The sequence below is a fragment of the Ruditapes philippinarum genome, unplaced genomic scaffold (genome assembly GCF_026571515.1).
Source record: "Ruditapes philippinarum isolate M1 unplaced genomic scaffold, ASM2657151v2 ctg12720_1_1_1_1, whole genome shotgun sequence".
Classification (NCBI taxonomy): Eukaryota; Metazoa; Mollusca; class Bivalvia; order Venerida; family Veneridae; genus Ruditapes; species Ruditapes philippinarum.
The window spans coordinates 9,541-22,400 of NW_026858149.1; the positions used below are offsets into that span (position 1 = coordinate 9,541).

At 32.5% G+C, this 12,860-nt stretch overlaps 1 protein-coding gene across 1 annotated transcript; it reads right to left on the minus strand.

The window, feature by feature from the left end:
* Nucleotides 1-247: 247 nt before the first annotated feature.
* Nucleotides 248-11,896, minus strand: LOC132752290 (protein tolkin-like). Its single transcript, XM_060742600.1, has 7 exons — nucleotides 11,790-11,896; nucleotides 9,749-9,949; nucleotides 9,380-9,592; nucleotides 8,570-8,722; nucleotides 2,996-3,047; nucleotides 2,565-2,691; nucleotides 248-376 (listed from the first exon to the last, which is right to left on the minus strand). Exons 1-7 carry the CDS (start codon nucleotides 11,854-11,856, stop codon nucleotides 248-250), a joined length of 942 nt encoding a protein of 313 aa, XP_060598583.1. The 5' UTR covers nucleotides 11,857-11,896.
* Nucleotides 11,897-12,860: the final 964 nt, after the last annotated feature.

Sequence of the window (12,860 nt, forward strand, 5' to 3'; positions counted from 1 at the left end):
CTTACATACAGATTTACAAATAAACATTTAAAAAAGCATTAAACAATAACCGAGCTTTAAGTTATCCTTTTCCAGAAATTCAAACTATAATTATGTACTCGTATATTTCAGTACGAGTACATTAAATTGAAAAGGAATGAGAAGTGTTGTAGGAAGGGGCCTACTCAGTTGTATGTAGACAGTTTTAGTTACAAATGTGCATTCTTTTGTTTACGATATACAATCTATTTAAAATAAGATACTATTCTTACCAATAATAATCTACCTTCACTCCATCTGGAACCTCAACTATGCATTCTTCTACGTGATTATTACCTCTCTTTATCGTTCGATCTACGGGTGCTTTGGTAAAGCGTATATGGTAAGACCTTTCTCCCTGGAAAATTATGAGTAACAAGCAATTATCATAGTATTGCAAGCAATTTATGAGTCCCCTAGCGGTTAGAACCCCAGCGACATTCTGAAGGGCCATTGGTCATTGATATATGTCATTGAATGAATACATGAATGAATGAATTAATTAATTAATTAATTAATTAATTAATTAATTAATTAATTAATTGAATGAATGAATGAATGAATGAATGAATGTCATGAATGACATGAATGATATGAATGATATGAATAAACTTATATCTTTTGAGTTCTTGGTTTTTCTTTATCTAAGTAATATGTTAAGTTTCCCTAATTATCTTTATAGAACAGATAATCAGAAGATCCAATTTTTCAGGATGAATCTGTATAACTGATGTTTCAACTTTCCTCCATTTTAAGTAAATTTGTTGGAAAAGTTCCAATGTCTTTCAAAGTGATCTCAGAAAATAGTTTTTAGAAACAAACAGACAGACCAACTAACAGAGACTATGGGGATAAATCTTTAAACAAAAAAATCCCTAATTGTTAAATATAATATTTTTAAAAGCAAAATTCTTTAACTAAGAGGAGATAAATTTTGAAATAAAGATGCTAGACTTATGAACATTTTAATACCTGATGTGAATGTAATGAAGAACAATTAACTTAAGTTTATAGAAGACACCATTTATTGTAACACAAAAAAAATAGTGAAAATATATAGATATATACCATTTATAGTAACGAAGAAGAAAATTAAAAGAAAAAAATTCAAGTAAATTTCCAGGTGAAATGAAATAATCATGGAAACACATTTCTTATAAATCTAATCATATATGAAGTATGTCTTGATAATGAATGTCATTTTTAGATTTGAAGTAAATCCATGGAGAAATAAGAAAGTTAAAGAATCAGAGAGTTTAAGAAGGAGATAATTCTGGAAATATGGATGCTAGATTTAAGAAATAAAGAAGTTTGAATTAAACAATGATTTCTAGCAAAACAATCTAAGTTCAAGGGGATATAAATCTGGAAATAGTCAAGCTAGAATATTGAACCTCCTCCCAAATGACTTTAGTAAAATAAGACACATACATGTATATATGAAGTTTATAGTAGAAACATTATAAAATAAAGAAGTTATGAACAAAATCATCATTTTTTTTTTCATGAAAATTCAATTTCAAGGGAGGTTATTCTGAAATGTTTTGTGCTAGAGTTGTTAAACTTGTCACATATGATGAGGATGATGATCAGAAACATATAGTTTTAGTTTCATTAAAATGTTTTCACTACTTTTTGAGTAATGACATATATTGTTACCGGTATATTTGCCATATTTTAAGCCTATTAGTCGCCATAGCAACCAAATTTTTCAACATAGGGAGAAAAGAAAAAGACGTTCATAATCTCAAGACTGCAAGTTTCATAAAAATATATTCAGTACTTTTGCGTAATCGCAGGATCCAATTTTGTGGACGGACTGACGGACAGACAGACGGACAGACGGACGTTCCAACATTTTGGGTTTAGGGGCTATTTTCTTTGTTATTTTCTTTGTTTTCTTAAGGGCTACTAGCAACACGGAATGAACCTTTTGTTCTCTTTTGTTCTCTTTACTGTTATATAGCCCCTAAACCCAAAATGTTTGCTCGGACAGACAGACAGAATGACAGACGGACGGTGGGTAAACCTAAAGTCCCTTCCAGTCAAACCGGAAGGGGACTAAAAATTGGAATGGCATTTTAATTTATGATAATTGTCACCAAAGCAAATTTAACTTCACAAATCGATCTAATTAAAACAAAGAATAAAATCCCTTTTTGATATTTTCCAAATCTTTAAAAATTGACAGACCAAAACAAGTTGGGCTAGATATATTACGTTGTCATTAATATAGTTAAGGGAAGCTTTAAATGAGAAGTATTCCATATAAGTGATTGTGAATGAAGACAATATTAAAAAAATGATACATTTTATAGCATAGAACTGTTTTTAAGTAGCATATTGTTATACGTCTTAGACTAGTAAATGTATTCATCACTTAAGAGATGTACAGCCTGTCCAGTAAGACAAACGACATTGCTGCAAAATTTAAAAGCACCTGACCTAGGCAAGTATGAAAAATCTTCATTACATTAACATTATATATAAATACGAATTAATCGGATCAAGCAAAATCATTAAAAGTTTAAACAAGATATTCTTACATCGCTTTGTGAACAATCTTCTCCTTGGAAACCTTTAGGACAGTAACAAGTCGCTTCAAAACCTGTTTTCATGCACGTTCCGCCATTTTGACAGCTATTTAACTCACACTTTTGTCCGTGAATACATCTTAAAATGTATAAAATGAAAGTTTTACATTTAAACACAATGTTAGAATATCTTGAACAAGAAATTCGTGGATTTACAACATTATTTAATAGCCTTGTCAAAGACGATTTTAAGAACTTCTAAATTTCTTTTAAATATTCGAGTATATTGTATTTGGTATGTTTATAGATATGATTTGCTACCGTAAAGTTCGGATTTAATAAAAAGCAGCAATGTGTCAAGTGTTCTATTATCCTAGTCATTCCATAAACTATATCAACTTCTATTTCAAACTTTTTGTAAAATTGAAATAAGCCAAACTAACTTTTTCTCAAAGTCCTGGCGAATGCACATCTTCTTTCCATTGCAACTGCATTCTGTAATTATAGTAAAACACACTAAAGTTTATAGTTTTCATATATTAAACTTGTTTATTTTGATCTAAAAATAACTTAATTATCAGGTTGAATGATTTGACCTTTACAAAACATCTTTTCATTGGTCTAAATTTATTTATGCATCATATTGGCATAATAATTTTTTATTGGTCGTTTATATCATTGGCGGTAAAATATTTTCTTTCTTTTCTCCTTGACAATATTTGTCATTCTGTATAAGTTGACCATTAGGATCACAAGTTTTTTAAAGTTGAAATTTCCCACCCTACAGTACCCACCCTTTAAACATTTAGATACAGTGAGTTGGCCAATAACGGGTCACTAGCGAAACTTTTAGTGTTTATGAACGAACGATTTTTAGATTTATATATAAATGTATGATGATAAGAAGTATTTTCATTCCCCTTTTACTGTATACTTCTTGTGAATTCATATTTTGAATGCATCGTGGTGTATTTACCGTTTCCAAACCCTTTGTAAACATGCCAATAGCGGGTCAAATCGGCCATTAGCGGGTCACGTGATATACGAACGGGGGGGTTTCTCAAAACATTAATTATCTGTCAAATTCTTCCCTTAACCAGGAAAATATTACACAACTACATGTATGTGTTACCGCTGAGTATTAAAGTGAAAAGGGTACCAATAAGTAAAGAATCTAAGTGGCAGCTGCATGATTGTGGTAAAATCAATAACGATTGTAATAATGCTGATCTAGATATCAGCTCAATGAATTGTAAATTGTGTAGATAACATATTTATTTTACATTTGTATTTTCAGGGTTACAGGGGACAAAGCAGCTCATCGAAGCAATTTTGTGCACATTCTATGTAAAATTCCATAAAATTAACTGTAACACAAGTCTCTTGTTGTGAATCAAAAGCTTAAAATGCAGTCTCAAGAAATTTGCATGTTCTTCTATGTGGTCATTATGAGGATACACTTTATAAGAATAACAAACAAATTTGTCAACTGATTTTCTCTTATTGAGTACACTCTGTAATATAAACAAACAAAATTATAACAAAATACATGTAATGATGTAAAACAATATTGACTACATCATTTAACAATACTGACTTGGTTCAATGTCAAACCTAAAAAAACACATGTGAATAATGTTAAACAATATTGACTCGATCATTAAACAATACTGGGTTGGTTCAAAGTCAAACCTAAAGAAAAACCCATGTAATTATGTAAAACAACATTGACTCGATCATTAAACAATACTGACTTTGTTCAACGTCAAACCTAAAAAAACAAAACATTTAATTATGTAAAACAATATTGACTTAATATCATTAAACAATACTGACTTGGTTCAATGTCAAACCTAAAAAAATACATGTAATGATGTAAAACAATATTGACTAGATCATTAAACAATACTTGCTTGGTTTAAAAAATTATGCATTTTCAGTCACATACAGGCACATTATGTGTATGAAAGATAAATAATTCTGTCGAAAGTGCAAAAATGAGTTTAAATATGTTGTAATATGGATTTATATCATATGAGATGCTTATCATCTGATAAAAATACCTTTGAATATAAAATCATTGTGATAAAGCAAGTAAATAAATACAAAATACTAATTAACTTTTACTGTACTAAACCTAAGCAAAAAGGAAACTAAAAATGGTTCAGAAATATGACCAATAAGTAACTTTTGGAAAGTGCAAAATGGACATTAAAAATAACTAAGCTTTGAAAAATAAACAAGACTTTGAAAAAAATAATGATAGCATTGTTAGGCTTAATTGGCTTGAAAATTTACACATGTTTATTCCTTGTTCAGTGTCATAGCAGGGCCTTCTGGGATTTTATCTAACATTACAGACATATTTTGAAAATTACTCTCAATATCTGGATGAAATATAATATAGTTGCATGGCAACACAACCCCACCACCTTCAGAACTTGGAGCCGGCCATGGTGGGAAACTCTGAGTGGGCACACCGGTAAATTCAGCTTCAATATGTCCTTTGTCCATAATGGTACGAAAAAAACCAGCTATACCTCGTGGACAATGGCTAATTGGAAGTCCTGCTACATCTCGCAACCGTAGCTGGCGTTTTTGGTCAGTGACACTATCATGTAACAATATTTGGAATGACTCAAGTGGCGGCAACCACACCAAGCAGGCATCAGTATCATGGATATTTGTATATTCAGGCTCTACAGTTAGACGTGTTGGGGGTGTAGTTGATGGTGGTCTTATTTGAAAAGCGTGATACCCTTTGATAACTGACTTTTTAAGGACCATGGATTGTTCTGAAGTTTCCTGAAAAATAAAAATTATTTCATTAATAAAGGAAAATTATATTTAACAATAGCTTTATTTATATAAAAAAGTAATCTTAATGAGTATAAGTTAAGAAAAAAGAATAAATACTAGCACAGCATTAAAGCATTTATTTATTTTTTATGGGCTAGCCATGTTTAAAACTATTATTCTTTAATTCATACTTTGTGTAATAAATTTTAATTTAGGGCTCGTCTCACTCTCTGCACTTTCCCAGGACTCATTCGCTTCCCTCTGTATTTTTTTACCACTGCGGAGGCTGTATTCTGGGCTGGACTACATTGAACACTTTTTCTCTTCCCTTAGGCATTATAATCTGAAACAATAAAACAAGTAAACAAATGAGCTTGTCATGTCATGATGTGAGTATGACAAAGAACAATAACCAAAAGTCCGGGAGGGGGGGGGTTATTGCAAAAATATTCATGCTAGAGTGATAAATCTATCACATGTGATGTGTGTGATAATAAGTAACAAATATTTGAATATAAAAGTAGATACCACAAGAAATGAAGAAGTAATAATAACAATAATAAAAAATTTTTTTTATTAAATTTTAAACAAAATTCTAAGTTCAATTGGGAAATAATTCTGTAAAAAAATGTGTGCTAAAGTAATAAATTTTGTCACACATCCTGTGGGTGATGATAAAAAACATGTATTTGAAGTTTAAAATGGATAACTTAAAAATAAAGAAGTTACTGTACAGTTAAAAATAATATTTTAGAATCTAGTCTAGAACAATAGTATTTCAATGTTGCAGCAGTTTATACTACATAAAACACCATATTTTAGCATGGACTGCATAATTCACTTGCAATAATAACATAAATAAATTAAATTTTATATTTATTTATATACAAACCAAAATTTGCTTTAAAAAATATTTTCTAAAACCTGTTGAATAACTTCCCTTCCTGGAAAATTACATGACCCGCTATTGGGCAACGTGATGCATTTTAATTGACCAGCGCTATCACTATAATTCCTTATGCATTTTTTAAACGGCTGCTGCTGCAGATAGTTAACATATTGGGCATCAGATACCTACCAGCTTTGATCTAATATCTTTTGGGAGTTTTCAGCAATAAAGCAGCGACTGTGAATTTGTGTTGTTACTGGCGCAATATTTCGCGACAAACGGAAACGCTTGGTAAAGCATCTGAATGAATCTGATGAGAATTATCCGGATGTTAAATTTTTTTTCGCTGTCGAGGAGCTAACATCCAAATGCACATGACTGTAAGGTTATAACTATTTTAAGTTCAAAACATTAAGTAAAATAATTTATTAAATTACTGACTGACCCGTTATTGACTATGATCCGCTATTGGCTAACTCACTGTACTTATTATATGAATGAATAAAAGTATTTGGAAATTGGTTCATTCATTGATGTATTTCAGTGTTTAAACTGCAACATGTGTTGTATGTACTGTAAGTTGAGTGACATTTATGTTGTTATGGTAGAGCTCTATTATGTTGTTGATGTCTTTGCCTGAGACTCATTGAATCTCAGGAAAGGCTCAATCTTGCAAGCTGGTAACGGCCAGTCTTGAAGATTATACTACTAAAAAATTGTTAGGACAATCTCTTAGTAGGTCTTTATGGAGAATATCATATTTGAATGATTATAATTGTATTTGCAAGTTGAATAACAGAGCAGTTTGATTTGATGACTTATGAAATAGATAAATATAGAATCCCTAAAGAAAGCCCAGCACGGCAAAATTGAAAATGTTGCAGGCTCGGTTTGATTGAGCCTGTTCATGGACGGTACTGGAAAGTGCAAGTTACCGTCCACGCCCCCTAGCACCGGCTTAAGCAGAATTCAACATTTAAACATGAAATAGTAAAATTTTGAATTTAGAAACATCCGCAGATGTGTTCATACGGCGGTTATCATGGAACCTTCAATGTGACACTTCTGTGCCATTCCATGAAAAGCGGCGTATGGTCCCCAAGTAATAAAAAGCGTGTGCCCTAAACGAGAAAACAATGGGCGGAACTAAATAAAATGGAATTTTGAAAGGGGATCAGAGGTTATGAAGCCTGCGTTCACAGATAAGACGTCAAAAGACAAATTTAAAAAGCAGGCAACATATCCTAAGGGTGATTCAACATTATTCAAGTAGGAATATTGGAACCACCCAAGTAGAAAATGCCGAAAAGTTGAAACTAAAAATACCACAAGCACAACAATAATGTCGTGCTGAACGATCTTCAAGGATCGAAAATATAACATCATTGATTAAATGTACGGGGAGACTTTTTACAGCCGCCACACGGCACAAATAACACGGATGTGATCATAAAATAGATAAATATAGAATCCCTAAAGAAAGCCCAACACGGCAAAATTGAAAATGTTGCAGGCTCGGTTTGATTGAGCCTGTTCATGGACGGTACTGGAAAGTGCAAGTTACCGTCCACGCCCCCTAGCACCGGCTTCAGCAGAATTCAACATTTAAACATGAAATAGTAAAATTTTGAATTTAGAAACATCCGCAGATGTGTTCATACGGCGGTTATCATGGAACCTTCAATGTGACACTTCTGTGCCATTCCATGAAAAGCGGCGTATGGTCCCCAAGTAATAAAAAGCGTGTGCCCTAAACGAGAAAACAATGGGCGGAACTAAATAAAATGGAATTTTGAAAGGGGATCAGAGGTTATGAAGCCTGCGTATCACAGATAAGACGTCAAAAGACAAATTTAAAAAGCAGGCAACATATCCTAAGGGTGATTCAACATTATTCAAGTAGGAATATTGGAACCACCCAAGTAGAAAATGCCGAAAAGTTGAAACTAAAAATACCACAAGCACAACAATAATGTCGTGCTGAACGATCTTCAAGGATCGAAAATATAACATCATTGATTAAGTCACACATTGATAATTTGATTATAATTATGTGCTTTGTGAATTTGATATATGATTCAAGTGATCCATAGTACACGTATACCTAAATACATTCTTTAACCTGAACTTTGCTTTTTTCTTTTATAAATGAAAACTTATAATTATTACATATAGATAACTATGAAAAGAATACAAATCAATTATGTTCAACAAAACATTAATATATTTACAGAAGATATTCTTAGCAGTTTGTAAAATAGAACAGGTAAGTAGTTAATTAAATAACAGCTAGTATACTACACAAAAATATTGCAGCAAATTGTGTTACCTGTATTTGGTACGAATGAAATTTTTGCTTGAAATCCCTTTAGGGCAAATGACACGTCTGTTTTGAATTCAAGGCGAAGAGAGTTACCGCGTGTTAGGAAAGTTCGCCCATGTAGACTTTCACCGCAGTATGGTCCACCAAGCAAAGCAGAGTCTGTAGAATTAATGATAAAATCGGGTCATCAAAATAATTCCGTCGAAGATGGCTTATACTTAAATAGATTCGTATTTTAATATTTTTCAAGCGAAATACAGAGTATTTATAGAGAAATTAAAGTAATATTAAACTGTTTGTTTTGCAATACTGAAATAGCGTTATTTTTACTTTTTTGCACGTGCTGTTTGACGCTGAATTGTGACGTCACATTTACAACACTTCAAACGTCTGTACAGTACAAATGACTGAATTAAGGATATTGGTGTTCGGATTAATTTTCTTAGACCATTTTCTATCATGCTAGATAGTTTTCAGGGCAAAAGTCAACAAAAAATTGTTTCTTATTTATTAGATTTCTCAAACATAATCACATCGTCAATGCGTGAGTTTGCAAATATGAAAGGGAGAAAATAAGAGCGGCTAGTGTATCCGCTGTGAAATATATCACGCATCCGACCTTCTTAGTTTATATAAAGGAAATCTTCTATGGTGTTAGTATAAGTATCAATACAAACTATGCTTTTGTTCAATTAATTTGAAAATGTATCAATTATGCACTGCTAATCTCACATGCAATATTCTTGTCATGTTTTCTTTGATTTATATTAATTAGTTTTAGAATATGCAAAGACATGAAACTACTAATTTAAATACCATTTCTTTCTCCAGATAAAACTCTCAAGGAATCAAAGATACAGTTGTCCGATTCTTCAATGTCAAAGTATTCGAATTCTATCTGTACCACGTGATATGGTAATTGATCATTACGTACAACAACTATACAATCTTTGTTGTTTTCGTATTTGGGTGCTGTATATACCAAAATTCCGCTGTCTGTATCGATTCCTTTGTACATTCGACTACAGTCTGAAAGCAAAACAATATAATGATAATCTTATTAAAAAAACATTGCATTTGACTTTTGTTATACCGAAAACGAATCTGTTAATTTGAATATAGAGCAAAGTGCACTAATTACAAATGTTTATTTTTTCTAAATTCTGTAACAATACTAAGCATTACCATTATTTCCACCAACTGGAGATGGGGTTGTTGATGGTACAGGTGCTGGAGTAAAGTTGTCCTCGACAAACATATAATCAATTGTAAAACGTTCACCTTCTTGTTTAAGAGGATTTCTGTACTCAATAAACATTGAACTTGCATGATAAGGCAGAATTCCCAGAACAGTGTCACTACAAATTGTGCCGAGGGGTGTTCCTTCTGTAATTGCATAATGTATGTTCTCAGAATATTGTTATAAATAAATATGATCGAGTTATTTCTCGTTTAATTTATATCCCCCAATCGAATCATACAAATCACTGAGTTTGAACTTCTCGGTTTACTGATATTTCTGCATCTCTGCTCATTTGAAAAATATTTTACATGTATCATCATATATTTGTCTAACTGCAGCATGGTGATTTTTTCAGGTAGAAACTGTTTCCCATTTGTAGGTAGACAATGTTTCTTTCCTTGAATAATTAGGCAGGCAGATAACAGCTAACGAATAAGAGCGACCCTATGCTCTAAGAATCGCAAACATGAATCGATTCTACTCTTTTTACTTTTTTCATTATGTTTTTGCTACCACAAGAATTCTTTAAATCAAACGATTTTATGGACTAAGCATTTAGGATCATTTTTTGTGTTGAATTTCAGTCTGATTGGCATATTCGGCAGAAGATAACTGTGGTTCATTGTTTCTTCCGTTTGAATTGTTGTTTTCAGAATGAATAGAAACAAGAGAGCCAACATGGCCCTAGATCGCTCACCTGAACCATCGAACTCACTCGAACAAATAGCTAGACAAGCATTCTGACCAAGTTTCATGATAGTCAAAAATGTAGAGTGTTAACAAAGATTATCCATATTTGAGCAGTGTGGCCTGGTTTATGAACCCAGGTGACTCATATTCGAACTTGACCTATAAAACATCAAAGCAAACTTTCAGACCAATTTCCAGAATATTTGGAACAAAACAGTAGCTACTAGAGTGTTAACAAGAGTTTTCTATTTTTAGCTCCTGTGACCTAGTTTTTCATCCGAGATAACTCATGCTCGTACTCTTCCGAGAAATAATCTAGACAAGCATTCTGACCAACTTTGATGACAATTGAGACAAAAATGTGACCACTAGAGTGTTATCAAGGTTTTCTCCATATTTGGTCGGTGTGACCTAGTTTTTGACACCAGATGACCCATATTCGAACATGACCTAGGAATCATCAAAACAAACGTTCAGACTAATTTCCAGGATATTTGGATCAAAACAGTAGTTATTAGAGTGTTAACAGGATTTTTCAATTTTTAGCTCCTGTGACCAACATTTCTTTAAATCAAACGATTTTATTGACTATGCATTTAGGATGATTTTTTTGTGTTGAATTTCAGTCTGATTGGCAAATTCGGCAGAAGATAACAGTGGTACATTGTTTCTACCGTTTTAATTGTTGCTTTAGTATGAATAGAAACAAGAAACAATAGAAACAAGAGGGCCAATATGGCCCTAGATCGCTCACCTGAACCATCGAACTCACCCGAACAAATACCTAGACAAGCATTCTGACCAAGTTTCATGACAGTCAAAATTGTGAACACTAGAGTGTTTAATTTCCAGGATATTTGGATCAAAACAGTAGTCATTAGAGTGTTAACAGGATTTTTCTATTTTTTGCTCCTGTGACCTTGTTTTTCATTCGAGATAACTCATGTTCGTACTCATCCTGACTAAGTTTGATGATAATTGAGTCAAAAATGCAACCACAACAGTGTTAACAAGGTTTATCATTTTTTTAGCTCCTGTTACCTAGTTTTTCATCCGAGATGACCCATGTACAACCTCATTCGAGTTATAACCTAGATAAGCATCCTGACAAAGTTTGATGATGACTGAGGCAAAAATGTAACCGCTAGAGTGTAAACGAACAAGTGTGGACGGACGGATCTGAGCTAGCTCAGATGAGCTAAAAATATTTTCAACATATAAAATAGACGTTAAGTTGTAGGTTTGTTCTTTATATAGACTCAGTTAGTTATTTAAATGCATTCAAATACTCACGTGTACTCTGGCCTTCATAAATGATAATACTTTCTTCCTCACAACTAGCCGAGCCAAATTCTAGCATTTTTAGGTTCAATGTTATAACTTTGTTCCCGGGTGCCTGAAAGAAATCATATATGTTAACGTAATTTTTATTCAGCCTGTGTTACATATAGTCACCATATTTATATTAAGCCCGTGCTCGAGTCAAAAACTGTTGATATCCATATCGAAGAGAAACTGTTATATTGTTATGCCCCTTTTTCAATCAATCAGGTAAATGTCAGGATGTATTGATTTCAAAAGGTCATAACATGAACTCCAATTAATTTGGAGTTAGTGGGACTAATTATATATAGATGGACAACAGAAGACAGAGTTCCAGTTACACACTATTTTAATATTGGGTCAATCAGACCATTAGCAATTAAACACTAAAACAGTTTATTTACAAATATAGATTGTTCAATATACCTTGACCGGATTCGGTCAAGTTCAGTTTTCTCTTAAATATTATAACAACTTAGTATAAACAAATTCTGGTTCAATTAAATGTCAATGTCACTTATACAGTTAATGATATAATTCATATATCCAGTTCCAAGTATCTGATCGTCTTCTTAAGAAGAAGGTAAAAATTTAGTACTCTTGACCCGATCTGGTCAAGGGGTCTCTATCTATAGTATTCAATAATTAGGTATTCTATTATGGATCAATGACTGGTAAAACCTTATTTATCTTTATAAAGTAAATATATAACCCATTCAGGTTAATTTACCTCCATTTTCTAACTGACCACCCGGTCGAGCTCTCGATCTTCAACTGCGGTTTTACTATAACCGTTTTGTTGTTGTTGTGTACCTCGTCTCACGTGATTAGAATGTGACGTCACACGGAGCATACAGCGACAACAACAAGTATGGCGCGCGATACCTGGGACTGGATTTTACATAAATATACGGACAATTGCGTGATATCAATAGAGGATATTTGTTTGTTTTGCATGTAAGATTGAAATATAATTTCACTGAGTGAACACCAGATGCAATATTTTCACGAGTGGCGTAGCCACGAGTGAAAATATAATAG

What these genes read in the sequence shown, in the direction of transcription:
- LOC132752290 (XM_060742600.1), bottom strand. Translation starts at nt 11,856, where the DNA reads ATGCTAGAATTTGGCTCGGCTAGTTGTGAGGAAGAAAGTATTATCATT. An exon ending in TTCATTCGTACCAAATACAG is followed by an intron (nt 3,048 to 8,569) that starts GTAACACAATTT and finishes CTATAATTACAG; the next exon opens with AATGCAGTTGCAATGGAAAG. An exon ending in CGCCAGGACTTTGAGAAAAA is followed by an intron (nt 2,692 to 2,995) that starts GTTAGTTTGGCT and finishes ATACATTTTAAG; the next exon opens with ATGTATTCACGGACAAAAGT.